This window comes from Myotis yumanensis, unplaced genomic scaffold, assembly GCF_028538775.1.
Source record: "Myotis yumanensis isolate MYYU_CA2020_CCGP unplaced genomic scaffold, mMyoYum1.0.hap1 SCAF_14, whole genome shotgun sequence".
Lineage (NCBI taxonomy): Eukaryota > Metazoa > Chordata > Mammalia > Chiroptera > Vespertilionidae > Myotis > Myotis yumanensis.
In genome coordinates this window covers 9,158,505-9,182,761 of record NW_027223765.1, presented here as the reverse complement: position 1 = coordinate 9,182,761, position 24,257 = coordinate 9,158,505, and the positions used below count along the sequence as shown (strand labels likewise).

Below are 24,257 nucleotides of genomic sequence, written 5' to 3'. Positions count from 1 at the left end.
TGGAGGGGCAGGACCAGAATGGAGTGCAAAGGTCATTGGTTTCTAGAAGGTGTGTGAATCCGGGAACTGGATGTTGGCGGGTGGGGGGAGGCTTCGGCCCTGGCATTCCTGCTGCCCTCACATTGTGTGTTCTTTTACCCCCACATTGTCTCCAGGGGCCCCCTCAGTCCGGCCCCTTTGCAGTTGGAGGCGGGAGAGAATGATCCTCACTATGTTATGTTGCTGGGCTTCCAATCCCTAATGAATGGGAGCCATAGTCTGTATTCCACACTCCAGCCAACTTCTCATGGGAGTGTTTTGCTGGTGGCCCCAAAGAAAACTGGGCAAAAATATGAAGCATCTGTCAAGTATCTACTATTGTATAGGGAGCAACTCAAAGCATGTCCTACAGACAGGCCGAGTCTCAGGCTCATCGCGGGTTTTCATGCTGCCACCTGCCTATCCCCACATGACATCTTATGCAAAATTCAGTATGGAAACAGAGGGTGGAGCTGCAGCGGTGGGAGCCCCTGAGCACCCTGGGCTTCCCAGGAGCAGAGTTGGGGCCCAGATCCCACACAGAAAGCAGATCACTTCCCGCTTTCTCATCAGTGCCTGCAGCCTCATTAACACCAAAGGGGGAGTCTTTTTAGAAAGGAGCCTCTGTATGGTTCTAAGTTCCCTAATAAGATTATAATGTTTGTATCTCAAGGATTCATGTTGCCTATAACTTTCAGAAAAAGTTACACTTAAGGTTATAAACAATGTATGACAATGTATACATTGTATATGATTTGGCTTATTACTATTTTAAAAGGAAAAAAAAAGATCTTGCCGAAACCGGTTTGGCTCAGTGGATAGAGCGTCGGCCTGTAGACTGAAAGGTCCCAGGTTCGATTCCGGTCAAGGGCATGTACCTGGGTTGCAGGCACATCCCCAGTGGGAGATGTGCAGGAGGCAGCTGATCGGTGTTTCTCTCTCATCGATGTTTCTAACTCTCTATCTCTCTCCCTTCCTCTTTGTAAAAAATCAATAAAATATATTAAAAAAAAAAAAAAAAAGATCTTATAGTCTCCCCAAGATGCTTACTGTATCATTTTCAGCTTTGAGATTCTTTTTCCAAATGTAACATCAAAATAATTGCAGCCACATTTTCTGGACCATTTAGTGAGCATTTAGTAAATGAGCCCACATAGAGCTTGAGGAGAAAAGGGAATTGACTCAAAAGAAATTTATCCATTTGAGGAATGGGATAAAAGGGATAGGCCTGTAAAGAGAGGGAAGGGGACAGACACAGAGGGGCAGGTGCCTCACTGGGCAGGGGGCTGGTCTGGAGGTGGCATGAGCGTGGGCAGGAACGAGTCAGACTGGCGTTTGATGTCAGGTGCCTCCTTGCCCACTCAGGTTGTGTAATGTCATCAAAGGAGCTCTCCGTGTTCCTGAAACACTCAAGTCTAGAGTGGCTCCACCTGCCCAGGCAGCCTGGACTCAGAAACCCTTGTCTCGGTTCCCCTCTCTCCTTCCCTCCCTCCCAGTCTCACCACGTTTTCCTTCCCAGTTACAAGTACATTTTAATTCCTCGTCCTGTGAACTCCTGAGGGACTGACTCCCTTTAAAATTGAGCTCTGGGAAAGTGTCTGCCTCCCAGCTTAAAGCTTTCCTTTTGCCCCAACTGCCAGGAAGCCAAGCACTAGACAACCACACAATTGTGTCCGTCCTTACAATCAACATTTTTTTGTACTCTTCCATTCTTTGGATCTGATAGTTTATTAACCTCATTGTAAATTATCTCAAGTCTTAGATTTGAGTCAAGGAGGACTATAAAGCAATTCGATTTAACCACATTGCTCAGGAAAAGGGAATCCGCCTGCCTGCCTGCCGCCGCCCCTCCTCCTCCTCCCCTTCTGTCCCCCCTAGTGGATTCCTTGCTGTAAACAGACTGCACTTGACAATCTCCGACCACTGCAGGTCACCGATTCTTGGGGAAGACTCAGGTAGCGGCTATTTCCTGGGGCCAGTAGCAGGGAGCATAAGGTCCGGCCCTGGGAACACAGAAGAGGACTGACACTGGGTCCTCCGGACCAGGTTCTGCTATAGAAGGGCTGTGCCCATCTTGCCTGAAGGTATTGCCACATTCCCTGTGTAGGGTCAGGGGACTTGCCTCGGGGTTCATTTGAGTGGGGTGCTTTGCTCTCCCTCATGCTCCGCACCTTCTCATACCTGCCACTGAGCAACTTATCAATGCCAACCGGAAGCCTTCTGGCTCCAGAGAGAGAAGCGTGACCAGGTGGGGTTTACCTACTTTCTACTACCTGTGGAGGAGCAAGGTGGCCTTGGGCACAGGCCTGTCAGAGCTCAGAGAGTTTCTGCTTAGCCCAGCAGGTGTGCGCACGCCTCGATCCCATGGCCCCTGAAACAATGTATGCAGGCTTCGTCCTTGTTCCTTGAAATGAACGGGACGGTTGAGTCATTGAACCATTGGTGTTTCTTCAGAACCCGTCTCCATGGCTTTGCATTTTTTCCTTGCATTTCCTGCTGTCCTAGCTGCGTCCTGAAGCAGGCCTTATCCTAGGCTGCTTCCATCACAGTGAGTGTGTTGATACAGTGTTGGCAGGAGAATGATAGGATGGCATCAGGGCCTCTTCAAATCACTTAATAGAAACATCTGACAAACACATGTTGCCTTCTGATGGAGGGTAGGTTCTAGACGCGGATGGCTGGGTCTAATCCTCTTCTGTTACTTGTTAGCCATCTGATCCTGGGAACTTGCTTAGCTTCTCTGCTTTAGTTACCTCATCTCTGCAGTGAGGAATAGCATGGTCTCTACCTCATAGGTCTGTTGTCAGAATTAACTGGCAAAATACAGCAAAGCACCCGGAACTGTGCCTAGCACGTAAGCACTCAGTAAGTGTCTGTTGTATCATCATTACTGTTCAGCTTGGGTGTATTAATACCTGCTCGTGGGCTGCAAGTTGAAAGACATTGTCCTCCAGGAATTAGGGTGTAGTTAAATGGTAGTTGTTACAAGACAAATACAAGCGAGCACAAAGGCCCTGAGATGGGTTCTGACTGGGTGTGGCCTGGGGCCACTGGTAAGAAGGCTGGGTTGTGGTGGCCTCCCAGGACTCTGGGCCAGAAAATGGCTCTAGAGCAGTGGTTCTCAACCTGTGGGTCGCGACCCCCTTGGGGGTCGAACGACCCTTTCACAGGAGTCGCCTAAGACCATCGGAAAACACATATATAATTACATATTGTTTTTGTGATTAATCACTATGCTTTAATTATGTTCAATTTGTAACAATGAAATTGGGGGTCACCACAACATGAGGAACTGTATTAAAGGGTCGCGGCATTAGGAAGGTTGAGAACCACTGCTCTAGAGATTTCCCTGTACATCTCCATTTTGTGTAATGAGTAGATTGTACCTTCACAGAACATTTCAGAGTTCTTTGTTTTGTGTTGATTTTTATTTTGTATTGGTTTCAGGTGTATAGCTTAGTGTTTTTGTTTTTTGTTTTCTTGTTGGTTGGTTTATGGCCCGTGTCCTCCACAGGCCCCTTTAAAGTCTGCTGTCTGGGTGGTTGGGCCCCACCTTCCCTGTGAGTCAGACTTCCAGACCCCGACCCTCCGCTGATGCCTCAGGGACCCTCAGCAGTCTCAACATTGTGGTAACAAACCTCAGGAAAGCTGGTCATAGTCCTGTTCCAGGTAGCTCTTCTGAGGTGTATTTTTTTGCTTGTATATTTAATGAGCTTTTTTAATTGCAAAAGTCACATGCTTATAATAGAACATTAAGAAAGATGGTCAAGAAAAGAAGATGTTCTTGTGATTCTACTAATGGATAACCATTAATACTTTCGTGTGTATCTTTGTCTTTGTATGTATGTATATAGAAAATCTTTGCCAGAACGGGCTTATAGTCTATGTACTGTTTGGAAGTCTGTGTTCCCTTTAACAATCTATCATGGGTGTTTCCCGTGTCAGTAGCTGTGTGCTTTATGGCATATTTAATGTGAAACTATATCCTGACTACCGTTGTACATACCATGCAGTCCTTGCCTACCACAGTTTGTTTGTTTGTTTGTTTGCTTTTTAAAATTTCTGTTACAGGCTTTTCTGGCATCTGACTGCATTTTGCAGACCAGATTTTTTTTTCTACTACTTTTTTAACTTTTAGAAAAATTATTAATGAGAAATACTTCAGACAGTTGAAAGGGTATGAAATGATGAGATGATGAGCACCCATGTGTTCACTTTTTGGCAATTCCTGGGGAAAATTGTCAATATATACTCATTGGTGTTGGCATAATTCTGAATACAGAGTCCACAGGTTGGGGTGCACCTGCCCCATCCCTGTGTAATTCTTAACAGAGTCCATGTGTCAGGATGAAAATGCCCCGTCCCTGTGTGTGCAGTGGCTTCTTTGAAATAACTGTGCCCACTGTGGGATGCTGGAACCCTTAGCCACCCCTGACGCCTTTCCTCTTTCTTACAGGGGGCAGTGCCCAAAGGAAATGCCACTAAAGAATTCATCGAGAGTTTACAGCTGAAGCCCGGCCAGGTGGTGTACAAGTGTCCCAAGTGCTGCAGCATCAAGCCCGACCGAGCGCACCACTGCAGGTACACACGTGCCACACACACACACATACACACTCATGCGCACACGCTCCCCCACGGGGCCATCGGCAACAGAACATGCCCTGCTCTGGGCGCCGAGTGACCCTGAGTCTCCCTCTGGAGCCTCAGGAGCTCACCAGAAGGGAAAGGGCATGTGATTTTGGCTCAGGACACCTGTCTCAAGGCTCGGCTCTGCCACACCTGACCTGGGACCCTGGGCAGCCCTTGACTCCGCCTTTGTTTCCGAGTCTATAAAATCCAGGCGATTCCCGCTCTTCCTCCTCACAGCCTTGCTGCTTAGTAAAGGCCCCGGAGAAAGGCTGTAGGAAGTCACTCTGTGCACGTCTAGTCCTTGACCCATTTAAGAGGTGGGCCCTGCAGTTTACAGGGAAATGAAGAGTCGCCCTGATTGAAGGATTTTCTTTAAAACAAAACTTCAGGAGGCTACGACATTGTGGGATTCAGCTCATAAACCATTGCCCTTCTCACCTATGATGATTTTGCCCTTTTGGTTTTCAGATTTCGTTAACGACATCCAGCTAAAAATTGCACTTTTATCATTCCAAGGGAACTTTAAATGCTAAATTACAGCAATACAGACATGGTGCTTGGTCCCTTTTTCAGACTGGTGTGGTGAGGGGGAGCTTTCAGGGGGTGAACCCGGCTCCTGATGGCGGGAGGTCATCCTTGCCGGTCGGGGGATGCGAGCAACTGTGAGGGGCATTTCTGTGGGGTCTCACTGCCCCCCTCTCGGGGGAGAGCGCAGCCTCCAGCGTTCCGGGTCCCCAGGCAGCTGCTGGGCACCGGCTGTGTCCGGGCGCCTCAGTCCACATCTCCTGTCAGTCACCTGACCTCCGTCCTCACACTCACTCTCAGAGAAATGACTCCTTGAGTGAGGTGAAGTGGTTTTCTCATTCTTCCCTGAGCCCAGCATTCTCCTGCCGCCTCCTCCCTCTCTCCCAGGACCAAGGCGGGTATTCCTGAAAGCCAGTAAACACGTCAGCCAGCAAAACAGGGGCTGCTGGCTCGGATGAACTCGGGGGAGGTGCCCGTGTGCCGCCTGCTCCTGGCTCAGGGAATGTGTCCTGACAACTGCTCCTTTGTGGCGCCCACGCCGCCGGGGACCACAGTTTTGAATAAGCAGAACCCCCAGCACACGGGCGGGTTGGGCTGTGACTGGTCGAGCCAGAGGCCTGCTGCCTCGTGAGAGAAGCTGGTGTCGGCCTTGCCCGCTCCGGCAAGGTGCTTGTGCCCAGCTGTTCGGTTCCTCCCCTCCCAGTAGGTCCCACGGAATGGAAAACTCCATTCTCTAGCTCTGTGGCCACCACCGATACTCCCTGAACTTGGGCCTGTGGGTGTTCCCTCCAGCCCGGTGCACGTGTGGTCTTCCCTCTGAGCAGAGGCACGTGGAACCCCAGGCTGCTTGTCCTGGTGGGGAACCTGGAAGCAGAGGGAATTCTGCGGAGGGAGCCGTCCACCGTAAAGGGGATGGCCCAGGCGTTAGTGAGATGCGTTAGGTTCTTGGACAGGGCGATGGAGACCTCTGACCCTGGCAAAGCCTCTGCCCCTGCGGGCCCCATAGACACACGCTGAGGCTGAGCTGGTCGAGGACGCGTAGGGCGCCTGCCAGATCCTTGTTCTGTCTTCCTCCTGGTGATGCAGCTGCGTGTTGTCTTCACAGCATTTTCTGTGTAGACCTGGTCTCAGCCCTGAGACGTGAGGGCTGGCTGCAGGCGGTTTGGAGAAGCCAGGTTTCCTTGCCCAGAGCCCAGAGCCCAGAGCCCAGAGCGGGGCCTGAGAGCAGTGTTCTCCCCACCGACTTACCCAGAACTTTCTGAGGGGAACAGGGCGTGGGAGGTGCCTTTGTGCTTATACTTCTCATTGTAGCGAACGAAGGGTGAGGGGAAAAACACACCTGGCCCACGTGGTGCCTCTGGCCGTGTCCTTTTCTCTTCCCTGGGGCAGCCAGTCTACGCTGAAGCCGTTTCCAGCCTCGCTCTCTCCCTGTCCACAGTCGGAGCCTTCACTCAGCCAACCCTGCTCTGCGGGGCCTGGGCTGGGCTCTGGGCTGTGAGGGTGGATTAGACATGGCCCCGACCCAGGGCCTCCCCCAGGCTGGCAGGTGCACCTGGCCACTGTGGTGCCGCCTGGTCAGTGCTGCTGTGGAGAGACACGGGCCCTCATGGACACGCTGTCTCCATGGTGGGCCAGCACCAGGGCGGGCAGGAGGGCCTCAGCCAGCTCTGGGGCTGAGTGCCAAGGAAGCCCCGCAGAATGTGGGCAGTCACCACCTGGGCCTTGGGGCTCCTTCACCCACCTCCTCAAGGACCCACCTCCAGGCCTTGCCCTCGGGACTCTCAGGCCCCAGTCCAGACCCATTCAGGCTGGGCATTTTGTGAGCTTTGAGGGGATTGGCCTCTGCACAGTGCCTCCAGCCACCAGCCTAGCTGGATCCCCCCTACCCCACCCTTGGCACACACACACACACACCACCACCTGGCCCAGAGCCTGCTTCTGAACGCCCGCCTCCATGAGCTCAGGGAGAGGGGCCACCTTGGCATTTCGTGTCCTTGCAAACAGCAAACACAGACCCTCACTCTGGACCAAGTTGTGCAGCCTCGGGGTGGACTCCCTGCTCCCTGAAGGGTGAGGAGCTTTCTAATGTGGCTGCCTGGTGAGACGTGGGCCTGTGAAGCCGGCTTCCCGGTGCGCGCCGGCCTCTGCAGAGGCGGGAACAAAGCCCGTATGCCCACAGAGCTCGTGTCAGCTCTTGGGCAGCTTCCAGAGGCTGTCGGCCAGAGGTTCTGCTGCTGAGCAAACACTGCCCAGAGCCCACTCAAAACCCTCTCAGAAATAAGTGCGACGGAAGAGAAACTGCTCAGGAGCCTAGAGCTGGGGGGCGGGGGGGCGGGGGAGGGAAGCACCCTCAGGAGTTTCTTCCCCAGACCGGGGGGCGGGGGGGCTAAGAACCCCTAGAGCTGGTTGTCCCAGAAGGATATGCAAGAAATGGGCTCTGAGTAATGGCTCTGTGGGGGAGGGGTGGGGCCTGGTGGCTCCGTGGGGGAGGGGTGTGGGGCCTGGTGGCTCCATGGGGGAGGGCCTGGTGGCTGAGGCCCAGGATGCAGGGGGCATCACGCCTCACTGTCTGCTTGTCTGTACTTTTGAAATTTGTATCAGGAACAAGTGCTACCCATTGAAATACAGGGTGGACAGTGTTTACAGTTGTAATACAAATAAACAATATATTCATTAATAAATAATACAAGAATAAACTGTTTCATGTACTCACAACTGTAAACATACCTTTGCCCACCCCGTATGTATTGTTCATGTGTTTGTTTAATCCTCACCCGAGGATATGCTTTATTGATTTTTTTTTTAAATATATTTTATTGATTTTTTACAGAGAGGAAGGGAGAGAGATGGAGAGTTAGAAACATCGATGAGAGAGAAACATCGACCAGCTGCCTCCTGCACATCTCCCCACTGGGGATGTGCCCGAAACCCAGGTACATGCCCTTGACCGGAATCGAACCTGGGACCTTTCAGTCCGCAGGCCGACGCTCTATCCACTGAGCCAAACCGGTTTTGGCTGATTTTTTTTTTTTTAAGAGAAAGAGAAACATGGATGTGAGAGAGAGACATTGATCGGTTGCCTCCCATTCGTGCCCTGACTGGGAACTGAACCCCAGCCTTTTGGTGTGCAGGATGCTCCAACCAGCTGAGCCACCTGGCCAGGGCTCTTACCTTTTTTAAATTGGTAACACCATGCAGAGAGAACAGGTAATGGGGGCACTGGTACCTGACTTTCTCTTCACTTCCTCCATGCCCTCATGCCTGCCTTTCTCCCCTGCCCTCCTGGCCCAGGGGGATTCTGGAGCTGGCCCAGCATCTCTGAGATGGCGCCCCTTTCTGTTGTGCTAGAAAGACCCTTTGCAGTTGTAGAGAAGAGGGTGGAGGCCAGAATGACTGCAGCACTCCCAGTGTCGGCCCCGCTTCTTCCTTTTGTCAGTGCTTCCTGTGGATGGGGAGCGGGGCCCAGATGTTAGCCAGGTCTGCCTGGCCCCAGAGCTCACGCTTAGAAAAGGCCACATCTCCTCCTTGGGGTGGGACCTGCAGCTCAGCGTGTGGCCTCGCAGTGGAGCTGGGGCTGGGCTCCTGGCCAGGAAGCTCGGCTCACCTCCACATCCACAGAGTCCCTCCTGCACCTTCCGTGCCCTCACCCATGGCACCCCCATGTGGACAGATGTAGCCGTTCTCCGAGCAGCTCCCCGAGGCCAACCCTTCCTGCAGAGTCTACCCACCACAGCCCACTGTGCCCTGTAAGAGCCGGAGACAAAGTTAGTTATGGAAACTGGTGGGAAGAAAAGCTGGTGTGAACTGAGGGACTTTCAAAAAAGGAATCATATTATTTCTAAGGTTGTATTTATAGTAATTCCAACTGTGTTTTTAAAAATATGTTTTTATTGATATATTTTTCTCTTTTTTAGAGAGAGGGATATATAGAGAGAAACATCGATGAGAGAGAACATCCTCTATTGGCTGCCTCCTGCACAGCCTCTACTAGGGATCGAGCCCACAACCTGGGCATGTGCCCTGACAGTGACCTCTTGGTTCATGGGTTGACGCTCAAGTACTGAGCCACTCCGACCGGGCCCAACTGCTTTGAACAAATAATACCCCTGAGATAAATGTTAAGGAGCCTGTTTTAATGATTTGAAAAGGGAACAATCTTGATGAACCCATCTATTGGCAAGTGGGTCTTTCTAAACTTGAGCTTTGGAAAGTAGTTGCTTTCAAGCCCCCATTAGCCTGTTCTCTTGTTTCATGTTATTACTTGGTTTGTCCAAAAAGCGTAGGGAGGGTGTTTGCTATCAAATAAACTTGAAACCTTCCAAAAGTGATCCCAATAACAAGTTAGTAATTTGCAAATTTATTAGATCATCCGATCAACACTTGCGCTTAAGTGACTTTTGTGCTTTTTTTGGCAAAGTGGATGTTATCTGGGAGCTGGAAGGCTCTTGGAGGGGGGCTTCCTGCTGCCCTGAGAGGTTCTGCACTTGACCCCGCTCTGAACTCTTCCAGCTTTCCCTTCCCGCAGCCACACCCTCCCTGGAAGCTCCGCCCACCTGGGAAGCTCCACCCCACCCTCTGGATTTGGATCTTTCTGGGGAATTGGGAGCCCTGTTTCTGTATCCCATCTCCTCAAGTTTTTGAAACTGCTTCATTTTGTCCTCTCACTAAACCACACTCTCAGCTCAGTGTCTCAAGAGAGCAGCCACACCACGTCAGTTCCATCCCCTGTGTGTCAAACGAGAGGCCTTGGTGGGTGATTGACCTGCAGCCCCTGCAGCCCACACCGAGCAGGAGGCCAGGTCTGTGTTCCCGGGGCTCCTAACGCTCCGCCCGTGGGCTGTTTCAGTGTGTGTAAGCGGTGCATTCGGAAGATGGACCACCACTGTCCCTGGGTCAATAACTGCGTGGGCGAGAACAACCAGAAGTACTTCGTCCTGTTTACAGTAAGTCCCCTTCCGCTTCTGCCCCACCCTCCCGGAACCAGCGGACCACTTGGTTCCCCAAGTTCCCAGCACTCGCGAGCTCCCTGCTGCTGCGAATAGCGCTGCGGCAGCTGTGGACCTCACCTCTGCCAGCCTCGCTCAGCAAGGGCTGCCTGCTCCTGAGCGCTCGCCCAAGCTCCTGGAAAACCGACTCAAGTTGGTCAGCTCTAAGCGAGGGCCAGCGCCCAATCTGAGTCACTAAAGGAGGCCGTTTTGGCGGTGTCTGCAGGTAGGTGGGGTGTGTTTAGTGTGAGGGCTGGAAGGGCCATTGGCAGTCAGCACCCTCACTGCTCAGTGAGGAGAGTGACCCCGAGGCAGCCCCGCCCACCCAGAGCCCAGGTCACGCCTGGTGATGAGCACTGTTCTCGTCCACACAGTCCACACACTCCCAGCGAGTGGCCGTTACCTCAGACCCGGGGCTGGGGGAGGGGACCAGTGGGAGGGGGGCGTGGCCAGGTGCCTCTGGCCCTGCTCCTGGCCCTCCCTCACCCTGAGTGCTCCTGTGTGCAGGGTTCGCACGGTGACGCCTGCCCCGATTTCATTGCAGATGTACATAGCTCTCATCTCCCTGCACGCCCTCATCATGGTGGGGTTCCACTTCCTACACTGCTTCGAAGAAGACTGGACAAGTGAGTGTGGTCAGGGCTCTCCTCGGGGTGGGGGACATGGGAGGTGGGCTCCTTATTTCCATTGTGGTGCCAGGGGCCACCCTCAATTTATTAGATCTCTTGCAAGCCCACGGACTGACCAGGGAAGGAACAGCAGAGGCCCGACTCTCTCAGGAGAAAACGCAGCCCCATAAAGTCAGTTCCACAGGTAAAGTGGAGAGCTGGGCAGACCCCGCCCGCCCGCCCGAGCGTGCCTGGGAGAGGGCAGGCCCAGCAGGAGGCGAGGCCCCGGAGTGGGTTTCCGTGCCCTTGGCCAAGCCCTTCATTCAAAGGTCACCCATTCCAGTCTTGTAGAAACTCATTTTTAACTTCCTGCCTGGGATGTGGAGATGTTTTGTTAATTTGTTTTTTTGTGGCGGTTGCTTTTTAACTGTTTGATCACCAATTGACATTAAGGTTGTAGACAAATTCTTGCTGTTTTAGAAGTATTCCATTTAAATGTAAATGCCAATGAAGGAACTCCAACCAGAAAATTATATAAATTCTGAGGGAAAATATAGATGTTGAAAAAAATAAATGAAATTTAAAAGGAGAATAAAAATAAGAAAAAGTGATTAGATGCTAACAGATTTAAGAGGCCACCTGCTGAGCTAGATCTTTCACACACACAACCTGTGAGCAAATGCCTTGAGCCGAAACATCGTATTTCTACTGTTTTCCCCTCGATGTTTTCCCCTTTTTCATTTCACCATCCTTTAGAAGTTTTGCTCTTCCTGCACATGCTGACTTCTTGGGCATTTTCTTGCTGTCATTGTTTCTCAGGACTCTGAGGCTGCCCGGCCAGTGTGGCTCAGTGGTCCTGGCGTGGCTCAGGAGGTCACAGATTCCCGGTCAGGGCACATGTCCGGTTGTGGGCTCAATCCCCAGTAGGGGGCATGCAGGAGGCAGCTAACTGATGTTTCTTAGTCATCCATGTTTCTCTCTATCCCTCTCCCTTCCTCTATCTCTAAAATCAATAAAAACACATTTAAAAAAAATAAAAACTCATGAGGCTATGAAAAGGACAGTATCCCTAGCTCCAACCAGATATGAAGAGGTTTCCCCTGTGTCACAGTCTGCACCCGCCCCCTCTTCTCTCCCTGGCCCTGCCCAGCACTCTGGCTGGACCTCATCTAGGGGAAGAGAACCCCTGTGAGCTGCCCTGACGGCACCGTAGACTGGGCGGCTCACACATGTACTGCTCACAGCTCTGGCACTGGGAAGTCCAGGGCGAGGTGCCCGCCAGTTGGGCTCCTGAGGCAGGGTCTCCTGGTTTGCAGGTGGCACCTCCTCCTGAGTCCTCCCAGGGCAGGGAGGGGACAGCAAGCGCCCTGGTGTCTCCTCTGTAAGGGCCTCACCTACCCTCGTGTTCCAAAGGCCCATCTCTGAACCCACTACAATGGGGGCTGGGGCTTAACACAGGAATTGAGGGACACAGTTCTGTCCATAGCACCCTGTCTCCCTGCTTTCCTGACTAGCGCGGCTCTAGCACAAGCCAGGTTGTCAGTGAGTGGGGGTGGGGGTTGGGTTTCTGCAGGTCAGGGTCCTGCACAGCTGGGGGCCACCGCAGGTTCCTTGGTGAACATTCTAAAAGGACCGCATCAGCGAGGCCCCTGGATCCAGGTGTGGCCTTGGCGGCTCGGGGTGAGGTCTGACGAGGACATTTCATCATCACAGACACCATCCTGTCATCCGGCTAGCAGACCTGGGCAGTGACGAGAGTCACAGACCATCAGTGAGGCCGTGTCTCTGTCTTCAGAACAGAGCTGACGGGCCGTTTTCTTAGTGCCGCTGGGAGCCAGGCGGCCTGCAGGGTGTTCTGAGCAGGGCCTTGTTCTGCCCTAGTCAGGCCTGCAGGGTGGGAGCTGCTCGGCACGTGGAGAGGAAAAGCAGAGGCTCGGAGGCCGAGTGCTCACAGCAGAGGGCTTGCAAGCCAGGCCTGGGCTGGAGCGGGTGGCCTGCTGGCGGGAAGCGGCAGCAAGCGAGGGCTGGTGTGTGTGAGGGAGGCCCTGGCAGGGCCGGCCAGTCAAGGAGGGCTCCCATAGGGAGTGTAGGTGCAACCAGGTGGGGTGGGGAGGGTCCTCACTGAGGTCTGGAGACCAGAGACGTGGCACCAGGCGGACCCACCGGGGGACTTGGGGCAGAGGGGGCCTGGGGGCGGTGGGCGGGGGCCGGCCTTGAGCCCCGTGCCCTTTGTTTGCAGAGTGCAGCTACTTCTCGCCACCCACCACGGTGATCCTCCTCATTCTGCTATGCTTCGAGGGGCTGCTCTTCCTCATTTTCACGTCGGTGATGTTCGGAACCCAGGTGCACTCCATCTGCACAGACGAGACGGTGAGCAGGAGGGCGGCCTGCACAGACCCCGGGCGCGGGGCACATCCCCCATTCGCAGGAACACTGATCTTCATGCACACACACGTCCTCCCCTGGGGGCTGGCGTGCGAGGGGCCCAGTAGCCTTGGTGAGGGGTCCCCTTGGCCACAGTAGCCTTGGTGAGGGGTCCCCTTGGCCACAGGTCCTTCCATGCTCCCCTGAGGGTTCTGTCTGTGCGCCGCTCTGCTGGGCACTGGGACACCTCCCATCTGGAGCCACAGGCTGGAGACTGGGTGGTGCACAGAGGGTGCCGGGACCCAGGTGGCCCAGGCAGAGCCACTCCCAGAGGACGTGACTTCATGTCTGGTCCTGAGGGCAGAGCAGGAGACAGCCCTGCCTCAAGCCCCAGATCAGTGGTAGCACGTCCTCACTGGGCCCCGGTCACCTCTGCCGGGCCTGCTCTGGTCCTCGTCCACTGCTTCTCCCTGGTCCTGCCTTCCCTTACTCACAGCTCCGCCTCTGGGAGCCTCGAAGCTGCTGGGCCAGAGCCCACTCCCCTGGTGCCACCTCCTCCCAACCGTCCTAAAGTGTCCAACAGCTTCAAGGTGCTAACCCGTGGCTGTGATGTGGGCATCGCTTCCCTTTTTGGGTTTGGGGCCCCCTGTAAGGGGCCCAGGAGGAGCAGTGGAGTCCTGCGGTTGAGAGTCCATCCTGGCTTCCCAGGGTCCCCTCGGGGGGGGCAGCTCTCAGCAGCGTCCAGGGCCCTGTGGGGACTGCAGGCCCCGGTAGTCGGCCTTGGAGGGAGGCTCACGTGAGGGGAGTGCTTGCCTCAGCTGCCAGGGCCCTCCTGCAGGCGGGGAAGGCCAGTGCAGGGAAGGGCTCGCTGCCCGGCTGCTCAGGCACCACCGTTTGCACCTGTGGGAATTCCCCATGGTTTAGAAGGTTGGGGGCTCTCAGCAACTTTTTCTGTTATAAGAAGTAACATCAGTACAAAGGAGTTTCTATAAAAACAGTAGCCAGTGGTGGATCCAGTTAGGAATCCAGGCAGTAAACAGGACCACCTTCTCTGTGGAAGGTCTGCAGGGACCGGGGTGATCCAGCCCCGCCTCCTGCCTGCTGTTGGGGTTCTGCCAGGCCACACAGGCCGCCCATCTTCCCTTCCAGGAGTCATGTTGGGAAGGAAGGAAGGGCAGGCCCCACAGCTCATGGGAAACAGGTCCTCCCCTCCCCTCCCCTCCCCGGCCTGGGTGGGGCTGCTCCCCCCTCACCAGAGACCAGGCACAAACCCCTGCCCCCCTCACTGACCAGCTCTATCCATTGGTGGGACCAGCTTTCTCCGCAGCCCCTATTTTTCCTGAGATGGGAGTGCAGGCTCTGTGACAGCTGCTGAGGTGGCCCAGGGTCACATGTCTCCCCACAGGAGCCCCGGGAAGGCCTTCGCCGTGACTGAGGCTGACTGGTCTGTCCGTGTGGCCCCCTGACCTGTACTAACCCATCTCCTTCCTCCTCTGGTGACTTCTCCCGACCCGTCTGTCCCTCCTCCCGACCTTCTCAGTTGCGCTCCTGACCCTTCTGGTGGAGTCTGACCCACCAGAGCTGCCCTTTGACTCACTTTTTCTTTTTCTCTCTCTCTCTTTTTTTTTTGTCTACAAAGTGGTCATGGTATCGCAGATTTCCTGTGAACCAGTCCCAACTGAGCAGTCACCGTGGACTGTCAGATCGCCAGCTCCGCGGCTCCTGTGCCAAAGCCTGCAGGCCCTGGCCCACCCACCCTGGGCCCTGGCACACTCATCCCCAAGAAAGTCTGGTTTTTTTTACACTTTTTGTGAGAGAAAGGGAAGGCAAATGTGTTATGTAGTTGCTCTATGGCTTTATAAAGGAGACGTTTACTCCGCTCACCTCAGGCTAATGGACTTCCCTCCCCCGAACCCACAGCGATGAAGTGTGTGACTGAAGTGTGGTTGTTCTTGTTTTCAGGGAATAGAGCAATTGAAAAAGGAAGAGAGAAGATGGGCTAAAAAAACAAAATGGATGAACCTGAAAGCCGTTTTTGGCCACCCCTTCTCTCTAGGCTGGGCCAGCCCCTTTGCCACGCCCGACCACGGGAAGGCAGACCCGTCCCAGTACGTGGTCTGAAGGACCCCTGGCAGCACTGCCACTCAGACACACACATCCCAGCACCGCGGCCCGTTCTCACGAACACTCAAACCAGAAAGCAAAACAACTCCAAACTTTTTTATGACTCAAGTAAAATGGCTGAGCATTGCAGAGAAAAAATGTCCCCATGTTTTATTTTTAAAAGATCATCCTTTCTATTTTTTGGCAACCGAAGCTGCTCTTTTCTCCTTTTAAAAACCACCTCTCTGGCCTCTGATTTCCTCTCTGCTGTCTGTCTGGCATGACTAACGTGGACGGTGCTGTCTCCAGGCCGTGCCCACTCCTACTAACTGAGACGTGACGCTGGTGCGTGGAAGGACCGTCCCGACGCCTGGCTGGGGAGGCAGAGGCGGGGCAGTGAGTGGCAGGGCCCCGTGCAACTGAAACACAGAAGATGGATGCTCGCCCTTGTGGCCTAGAGGGGCAGGATCAGGGCTGGAGCCCTACGAAGGGCCCGGCACAGTGGCCTCATCCCCCGAGTGGACTCGGTTTGCCTCCTGACCCACGAAATCAGTTGCCTGCCTTGTACTTGTTGGACTCGGGGTGTGGAATGGGGGGGCGGGGAGGGGACGGAAGGGATCTTATGTGTATTCTGAATCACCGGTTCTATTCCCTCTGATTATTTGAAAGAGTGTGAAGGAAAGAGGTCTTTCCAGTTCAAAATGCCTTACACAATCAAAGGATGAAAAATGTGACAGTTTCGAGCGAGCTCCATGTTCCTGTTGGTCGGCTTTCTCTCCCTCCCCCCCAACAAGGCAGCTGCAGCCCTGCCATCAACCCTTTCTTCCTCCTGTTGTAAGTCGCCAAAGGGGTTTACTTCCGGGTGTTTAGACCCAGCAATGTGCACGGACCCACATCTGGTCTGTATTCTATCCCGGGAGACTGTCGCCCTGGCCTGGGGCTAACCACGGTGCAAGGGGGACATTCCAGCCCTGACTTCAGGGTTGGTAGGTGGCCATGCAGTCACTGGAGTCAGCAGGCACACCTGAGCCAGGTGCTGGGCCGGGGCAGCCTGCCCTGGGAGCCCCTCCTGTTCATCTGCGAGAGAACGGCCTGACCACGGCTGGTGAGGAGACAGCGCCGGCCACCCGAACACTCACAGGAATCGGAATACTGATCATCTGGATTCTCACACATGGCTTTGTTTTTTAAGCAATTGCCACACGCCTTTTTTAGCTCTTGCTTGGGGTGGGGGTGGGGGATAAGGGTTATTAAGTCCAGTCATGGGTAGGGAGACTGGATCCAGCCAGGTGGTTTCTCAGAGAAGTGGAACATGCGCCCCTTTCAATCCTGTCAGTGCTTCCACCTGGAAACCAAATGCAATAAACGTTTTCCAAAAACCTGTTGTGGTTGGGCTCTGCTCTCGCCCAGTGTCACCGCGGCCAGCGCCGGGGACTGGCCGGCTGGTCGGAGTTTGTTTCCATTGCTTTTAAGGACATTATTGATGCTCCCTCTTGAATGATGATTTGCATGTTTTTAAAGGGCACTGGGACTCCTCTTGAGCAAGCTTGCCCACAGCCTCTCCTCTGGCTTTCCGCAGCCAAAGCCCTTGCCTGCCCTTCGGCTCTCAGTGGCTATGGAAAAGGTCAGGTGTGCTGACTGCTTCTAGGGTGCGGCCTGGGGAGAAACCCTGACCTGCCCTCCCAGCCGAAAGCCAGAGGAAACCGCTGACAACGTCCACAAACGGTCCTGGTGGGCTGCTTTGAGGAGCTCCCATCGTCCCTTTGATGTTTAACCGAAAGTCTGTGCCTACGTCGGTTAACTTGGACTGGCCGCTGTGCTGCCTGAGCTGCAGTCACAGCTGAGGTCGGTTTTAAATCTAGTTTATAGCACTTGTTCCCCACACACTTACGTGTGGGAGAAGTGTGGGTGTTAAATGGCCCTAGCTTTCGGCTTTGGCATAGGAGTTGGGACAGCGCTGAATGGCGCGTGCATAGGACATGGGCCAGTCATAGCCACAGTCTTTCCAAACGGCCTCTGGAGAATGGAGTGAAAAAGAAAGAGGAAGGTGACATGGCGAGCTGAGTTAGGTGACTCCGCGCATAGCAAACAGACTGAATGCAAACAGACCTGCAGATTTGCATGGTGACTCGTGCACGCTAGGCGAGTCCGGGCAGCACGTGCCAAGTCTCCTGTCAGTCGTAAGCATTGCATCTCTGTCGTACTTTCTTAGAAGAACCCAAAATGAGACACCTTCTTACCAGCCTTTGCTCATTCTGGCGAGGCTGCTTAGAAAGTTAAGGTCACCTTCCTGATGCACAATCTTCCAGATGAGGCCCATGAAGAAACATTATGGCCACCTACGTGAGGTGGGCATCACAGAAACCCAGGCCTCAGGGGGCTGGTTGGGCAAATGGGTTTAAGTTGCTTTCATTTCAATGCATCAGCCTAAAGAGCCAGCCAGTAAAGAGGGGTGAGGGCTCCCAACCCCAAAAGGGCCTTTAAATGCCAAAGGAATGTGGCGAGGCTTTTACTAGGATTCCTCCCGAGAATCTTCCCGGGCGAGGCACCCAGGCAGCACCTCTGGCACTGTGGTGCCCAGAGCAGCAGCAGCAGCAGCAGCAGCAGCATCCCCCGGGCACGTTAGACATGCCTGTTCCCAGGCCCCACTCGGCCCCACAGTCTGCATTGCAACAGCCTGGGGCGGATTCTGACACACACTCAGGTCTGAGAACCCCTTTTGGTGCCCCGGTCTCTGCAGGTGGCCTGATGCCCCGAGGCCCTGGTCCCGAGTGTGCGGGCTCAGTGCTGAGCTACGTGCCCCTGGAGCCCCTCCCCTCGGCCTGCGGCCCCCGCAGATGGATGCTGAGGGACAGTGCGAATGTTGGAAGGCAGCCATGTTATCAGTGTGGCCTGGGGTTGCAAACGACACTGGGCCCAAGGCCCTTGAAAGAATGGAGCCAGGGTTCTCCAAGGAGTGGCTCCAAGTGTGGGTACTTAAGCCTGGGCAGGCACAGGCACAGGTTCTGGCCTCGGTTTCTACCTGGGGACATCACACCCACGGGCTCTTTTCTTGTTTTTTAAATACATGTCTGAGCTGAGCATCACCTCACAGAAGAAGGAATTCACAGTGAAAGACAAGCCCCTGGCCAGCCTACTCCCAAAGTGAAGGCTTCATTTCCCCAACTTCTCCCCCAGGAAAGTCATGTTCTGGCTTGTGGTTCCCAAGCAAAGCAGAGTGGCCCCAGGCGCCGCACCTGCGAAACGGATGCAGGGAACTATGCAAAACTTCGAGGAGAGCTCAGGTGCTCTGGCGTGGACAGAGGGAGCCTGTATCCCTGCATTGAGGCCGGAGTCTATTGAGGCCCCGGGACCCTGGCTCCGTCTGCATCAAATCCCTGCTCCCTGCTCGCGTACATCCTGTGGGACCTTGGGCAGTGACTTACTTCCGCCTCACTTTTCTGTAAAACCAGGAGGATACTGCAAATCACAAGGCTGATGTGAGGACTAGATGAGGGCAATGAATGTGAATGTTAGTGCCGAGTCTGACGCGTCAATGGCTTTAGTAAACGCCAAGGGTTAGAGCTGTGCCTTTTGAACCAGCTCACAGCTCTTCATTTGTGAATCAGTTTATCGGTTTGCAACAGCATTTTTGTAAAGGAAAAAAAAAAGCATTGCACGTTATAAGACAAGTATTGCTCCATGAAACTGGGGATGTTTGCTGGGTTGCAACAGACAAGTATTTCCTGCGTGAAAGCCCCGGGGAAGGGAGTTCTCTGGCCTCCGTGAGGGCACGTGTGCGGGCTGCGGTGGCTGACTTTCTACACCTGGTGACGTGGGAGCGGGGAACATGCCGCGCTCCTCCAGGGGTCTCAGCTGAGTCCTAAGAGCATGTGCTGGAGGGGGCTCCCTTGGAGCCTTGGTCCCGGGCGTCACTGTGGAAGCCTGAGGGGGATGCTGCTTCCTCTGCACGTCTCCAGCTGAAGAACTTTGCCTTCAGGACCCTTTAAGTCCACACAAAACTCCCCACTGAGTCTTTCCAGGAAGAAGTAACCCCAGGGGCTCCTCCCGAATCTGAAGGTCCAGGCCCTCAGGCTTTTTATGCATCGGATTTGTTGGAATTTCTTCTCTCCAGACTCAGCGGAGGTGGCACACTCCTTGCAGGTTTGTCTGCTGAACTGCTGAGGCGCTTCACCTGGTGGCCAGGGAGGCAGGTTCTGTCTGGAATATTCTCCAGGCTCGTGGAGTGGAAACCAGTAGCCTGGGGGCTTGTGCTTCATGCCCTCCCGGCTTTTCTCTGCCTGAGCTCAGCACCGGCAGAGCGAGTGTTTGCAGGAGGATGAAACCCACTTGGGCAGAGAGAAGGAAGACTCCGGTTCTGGTGTGAGACCAGCAGACGAGCTTTGGCCACGATCGTGGCCTCTCAGCCTGTTTGCCCGCCTGCCTCCTCGCTGGGTGGCAGTGAGGACCCAGAGTCGTGGCTCTGGGTGAGCCCAGTCAGCCGCCTGTCATTTCCGGGTATCCCCTCTGCAGCCTGGTCAGCATGTGCTCACGTCCCAGCCGCCCTGCCGTCGTGGTTTAAAACCCTCCTAACACACTGCAGATGATCACCCAGGAAAGGAATGCAGGGTCCCCAAAGCAGCTCGCCTCACAGGCCACGTGCATGCTGTACTCCTGACCCACGTGAGGCCCTCGAGACTCAACAAGGTCCATTTTCTGAAACAGCTGTTTTTGTTCTGGTTAAAAGAGTAACACCTGTGCATCGGTGGAAACCAGGAGTGTGGAAAGCCTCCAGAAATAAATACATCTAAATAAAGTCATCTAAGCTCCCCCCCTCCCCAAAGGGAACCTCAGGTTCCGTGGCGATGTCCTGTGCCCTTTGCTTTCTTCCCTGGTCACCATGGCACAGGCCCTTCCAGTGCCACGTGAAAACGTAGGAACGCCGTGTTTAATCGCATAGCTTCACAGAATCAGTTACGTAACCGCCACAATTAGACATTTCGACAGTTTCCAACTTCCATTATTATAAGTCAGTGTCCAAGATCGCATGGCATAAATCTTGGTCTCGGACTATTTTAACTTTGTGAAATAATTTCAGACTTACAAAAAGTAGTTAATACAGTACAATGAGCTCCTATGTACCCTCCACTCAGTCTTTCCAATGTAAACATTTTATATAAAAAATATAAGAATCTGTAGATACAATACTAAACTACATACTCTATTCAGATTTCTCCCGTTGTCCCACTAATACTTTCTGCCCTGGTGCCACGTGGCATCGTTTGTCATGTCTCATCTCCATCAGCTCATGAGAGTTCCCTCCCGTCTTTGTCTTTCCTGAGCTTGATGGTTTTTGGTTGTCGGATTTTGCTGTTGTTGTTCAAGGTTGGATTTTTCTGGTGAAATTCATACAACAAATGTAGCCATTTTAAAGTGCGACCCTGCCAGTGACTACTTTCATAGCGTTGTGCAGACACTACTTCTACCTGGATCTAAAACATTTTCGTGACTTTGAAACTTTGGAGCTCATGAGCCCCGTGTCCTGAGAATAGCCTCCCTCCGAGTCTGTTTCCCGTGATTAGATGGGCTGTGCTGGCGGGAGCGCTATGGCCAGGTGGGCCCACTCACAGGCACAGGAGTGGGGTCTCGTGGGTGATGTTAACTTCAACTTGGTTACGGTGGAATCCCAGTGTCCCGACTGCAAAGTTCTGTTTTGCCCTTTGTAACTAATCAGTAACTTATGAGGAGATACTTTTTAAAAAAAGATTTTTAAATGGATTTTTAGAGAGATAGGGAGAGGGAGAGAGAGAAACATTGACCAGCTGCTTCCTGCCCAACCCCCTCTGGGGATCGAGCCCACAACCCGGGCCTGTGCCCTGACCGGGACCTTTCAGAGCATGGACGGTACCCAACCGAGCCACACCGGCCAGGGCAGCCCACAACTTTTTTAAAAGCCAAGAAACTTAAATCTCCAAAATGGCGTGGGAAGAAAGAGTGCTGGAGACCTGGCCCGGGGCATGATCAGATCGCAGTCTGTGCGTGCCTCAGTTTCTCTTTCTGCATAACAGAAAGGACTCCAGCGGTTATGGAGGATCTTGTGTGGAAGAGGAGGGGAAACCTAGAGCTAGGTACTCGGAGGTGGTTCCGAGGTGGGAAGGAGCAGGACCCATGCCTGCCAAACCTCGGCAAATCCCCGGGCTTCCCGAAGAGAAGGGAAGGCAGAGGCCCACGGGCGGAAGCTCTGTGAGGGTGCGGGGCCTGCGGGGCTGGCCGGCGGCGCCTTTAGCTCTCCCGGCTCCTAACACCCTCTGTCTGAGGCCTGCTGACTTCGTCACAGCCGCCACCCAGAGGCAGGTGAGTGGGCAGCTTGGGAGCAGCCGCCACCCGCCTCTGCCTCCCACAGTGACCGGTGCGCCCTGCTGCCCGCTGCATGTTCACTGGCGCGCACGTTGGCTTCCTCAGCTCATGCTGCTTGTACCCTACGCTCCCCCTTCACCCCACCATCTTCATGCAAAGTTTGCTTCGCCATCTGCCCGCCGTGGGGGAGTGGCCCTTTATAGTGGGCTCAGGGCGGTGGCCGAGCTCTCGTGCTCTCAGAGGCCCGTGTTCCTCCCTGGCCAATCCGGGCCTGGCCCTGCGCACAGCTGGCCCTGCTTAGCCAGGCTCCAGGCTCGGAGGCTGGGCAGCCCTCACCTGTGGGAGGGGAGGGGCGGGAAGCGAAGCCCTGGTCCCCTGAAGATCCTGCTTGCTGCAACCCCACACCCCACTGCACCCCGTCAGCCCTGAGGAGCCTGTGCTGAGCCCGTGCCTTGCTGACCCTCCTTACCCCACTGTCTCCCCAGAGCATTGAGCGCCTCAAACGAAAGCAGCAGCCCAGGGAGCGCCGGGGCAGCTGGAAGGCCGTCAAAGAGACCTTTGGGGGGAACTTCTCCCCGAACTGGTTCAACCCCTTCTCCGGACCCTACCACCCCGCGCTCAGGGACGAGGGCTGGGTGCGGCAGGTGGCGTCATCAGACAACATGGAGACAACAACGGAGCAGTCGGAGGAGCAGTCGGAGAGGAAGGACGAGGACTCTGTGGAGGTGACAGACGAGTGATGCTGCTGTGGGGGGCTGTCACCTGCCATCGGGGCTCCTGGGCACAGCGCACCCCTGCCCCCGCTGTGCCCCGCTCCCTGGGCACTGCCATCCTCACACCCTCCGTCCTTCCCCATGTGGGGCAGGTCTGGGGGTCGGGGACCAGGGACAACCGAGGAGAACAAGAGACTTTCTCTGAGTTCGACTGAGAGTATCCAGGGAGGGATGCCAGGAGCCATCTCCACAACTGGGCGTCCTTCAGCCTCGCCCGGCGAAGGGGGCTCTGGATGGGGCGGCCCAGGGCAGCAAAGAGCTTGCCTTTGGCTTTTCTCGGGATGTGTGTCTTCTCTTGGGAAGGGGGGCCTGCCATGTCAGCCATGAGGTTGCAGCAGAGGACAGAGAAGGGCAGCCTCGGGGCCCTGTGATGGGACACTGACATCAGGACCCAGCCCCCAGGAGGGGGGGTCTAAATTAGGAGAAACACCTGGCAGCCACAGCCTCCTTCAGGCCAGGCAGGGCCCAACATGGGGGACACACATCCCATATGGGATGTGCCCGGGATGGACACGAGCCCATATGACAGCAGCACCCAACTCAGCTCCTGCCCCGCAGATAAGATCCTGCATCCGCCCTGTACCAGCTGTGGCTGCGGGTGTCCCTTCCCAGGTGGGGGAGGGACCTGTGTGGAGCTCCGGGGCCTCTCGACCTCCCAGGGGAACTTACTTTTCCTCTCCCTCCTCCTCTCCCTCCCGGAGGGAGTCTACCCAACATGCGCAGAACTGACTGGAATTTGGCCTGTGTGCTTTAGCCATTTCTCCCAAGATCGTGTCCCTCTCGTCTCTGCGAGGTGTGTGTGTGGGGGGGGGGGGGGGGGGGGTCGGGGCTGCACAGTGAGACCCAGGAAGACAGACACACACCTCCCCCCCGACTCTACCAGGAGGCTGGGACCTGGTCGCCCCATCTGAAGGCTGAAGCCTGAGCAGGGGAACCCATCTCAGAGGTTGTTGAAGTACCTTCTGGACAGAGGGGCTCGGGTCCCTGTTTGGTTAAAGAGTGGGATCCCCCACTCCCAGCCTAGGCTCTGTTCTGGGGTGCACTGCCCGTGACGCCAGCACCTGGATCAGAGGAGGGCCCGCAGAGCCTGCCCAAGCTGGTGGTGGTTGTCCTAACCCAGAGGGCAGCCCTGGGGCTCAGCAGGGATTGGGGACCAGAGACCCCACCAGGGAGGATGCAGTGCTGCCCGCTGGTGTCCCCGAGGAGGCAGGGCTCGACGTTAGAGTAAGGGAAGGGGGCTTGCTGGTGTCTGCTGAGCTCCGGCGGGAGGTCAGAGGTGTGTGCTAAACCTGGGCCTAAGACACGACCCACTCAATGGGCCTGGCCTGAGAGCAGCGGGACCCAGCAGCCCAGAGCCACCTGTCAGACCCAGCCCTCCCTCCTCGCTGGGCCCATCTCCACACCAGGCCTCACCCACAGCACCCTGCCCACCCCCAGCCTCATGTCCTCACACAGCGACTCCACGGCCTCTGGTGGCTGCCAGCAGCGGAGTCTCCTGCTGGGCCTCACAAGGAAGCATTGCAGCTGATGCCACACAAGTCAAGGGCCTACGGGGAGGGAGGCATGGACCTCAGCCTTTCTCTTCAATAAAAAGCTCCGTGTGACCTCAGTGGCTGGTCTCCACCTTCAGCAGGAGGTCCCAGCCCGGGCCCCTGGGCGGTGTCCTTCCTCACGGTCACCTCGAAGCCTCTTTTCTCCCATTTCCGGTGTGGGAGACAAGGACACAGCGGCTACAGTGGGGAGACACTAGCCACACCCTCCCCTGGGGGTCCTCCCGGGTGGTGTCTGCGGTGCGTGTTCACTGAGCGCCTACTGTGTGTTAGGAAGGGGCATCTGGGGCAAGAGTGCACAGGACGGAAGGGCTTTCGTTGTCGTTAAACCCACCCAAGGATACTTTTTTCATCGATTTTTAGAGA

At 55.0% G+C, this 24,257-nt stretch overlaps 1 protein-coding gene across 10 annotated transcripts in view; it reads left to right on the top strand.

The window, feature by feature from the left end:
- Positions 1-24,019, top strand: part of ZDHHC3 (zinc finger DHHC-type palmitoyltransferase 3) — a 50,573-nt gene extending 26,554 nt beyond the window's left edge. For 3 of the 10 annotated variants that reach the window (XM_070391652.1, XM_070391651.1, XM_070391653.1), the window contains exons 3-8: positions 4,475-4,599; positions 10,019-10,115; positions 10,702-10,783; positions 10,857-10,970; positions 13,005-13,135; positions 22,054-24,019. In XM_070391652.1, coding sequence (XP_070247753.1) covers positions 4,475-4,599; positions 10,019-10,115; positions 10,702-10,783; positions 10,857-10,970; positions 13,005-13,135; positions 22,054-22,308 — 804 coding nt within the window. In that variant the 3' untranslated portion in view covers positions 22,309-24,019. Of the gene's footprint in view, positions 1-4,474; positions 4,600-10,018; positions 10,116-10,701; positions 10,784-10,856; positions 10,971-13,004; positions 13,136-15,091; positions 16,612-22,053 lie in introns of those variants that run through there. The other 7 variants (XM_070391655.1, XM_070391654.1, XM_070391656.1 and 4 more) reach the window with 7 other exon arrangements.
- The last annotated feature ends 238 nt before the right edge of the window (positions 24,020-24,257 follow it).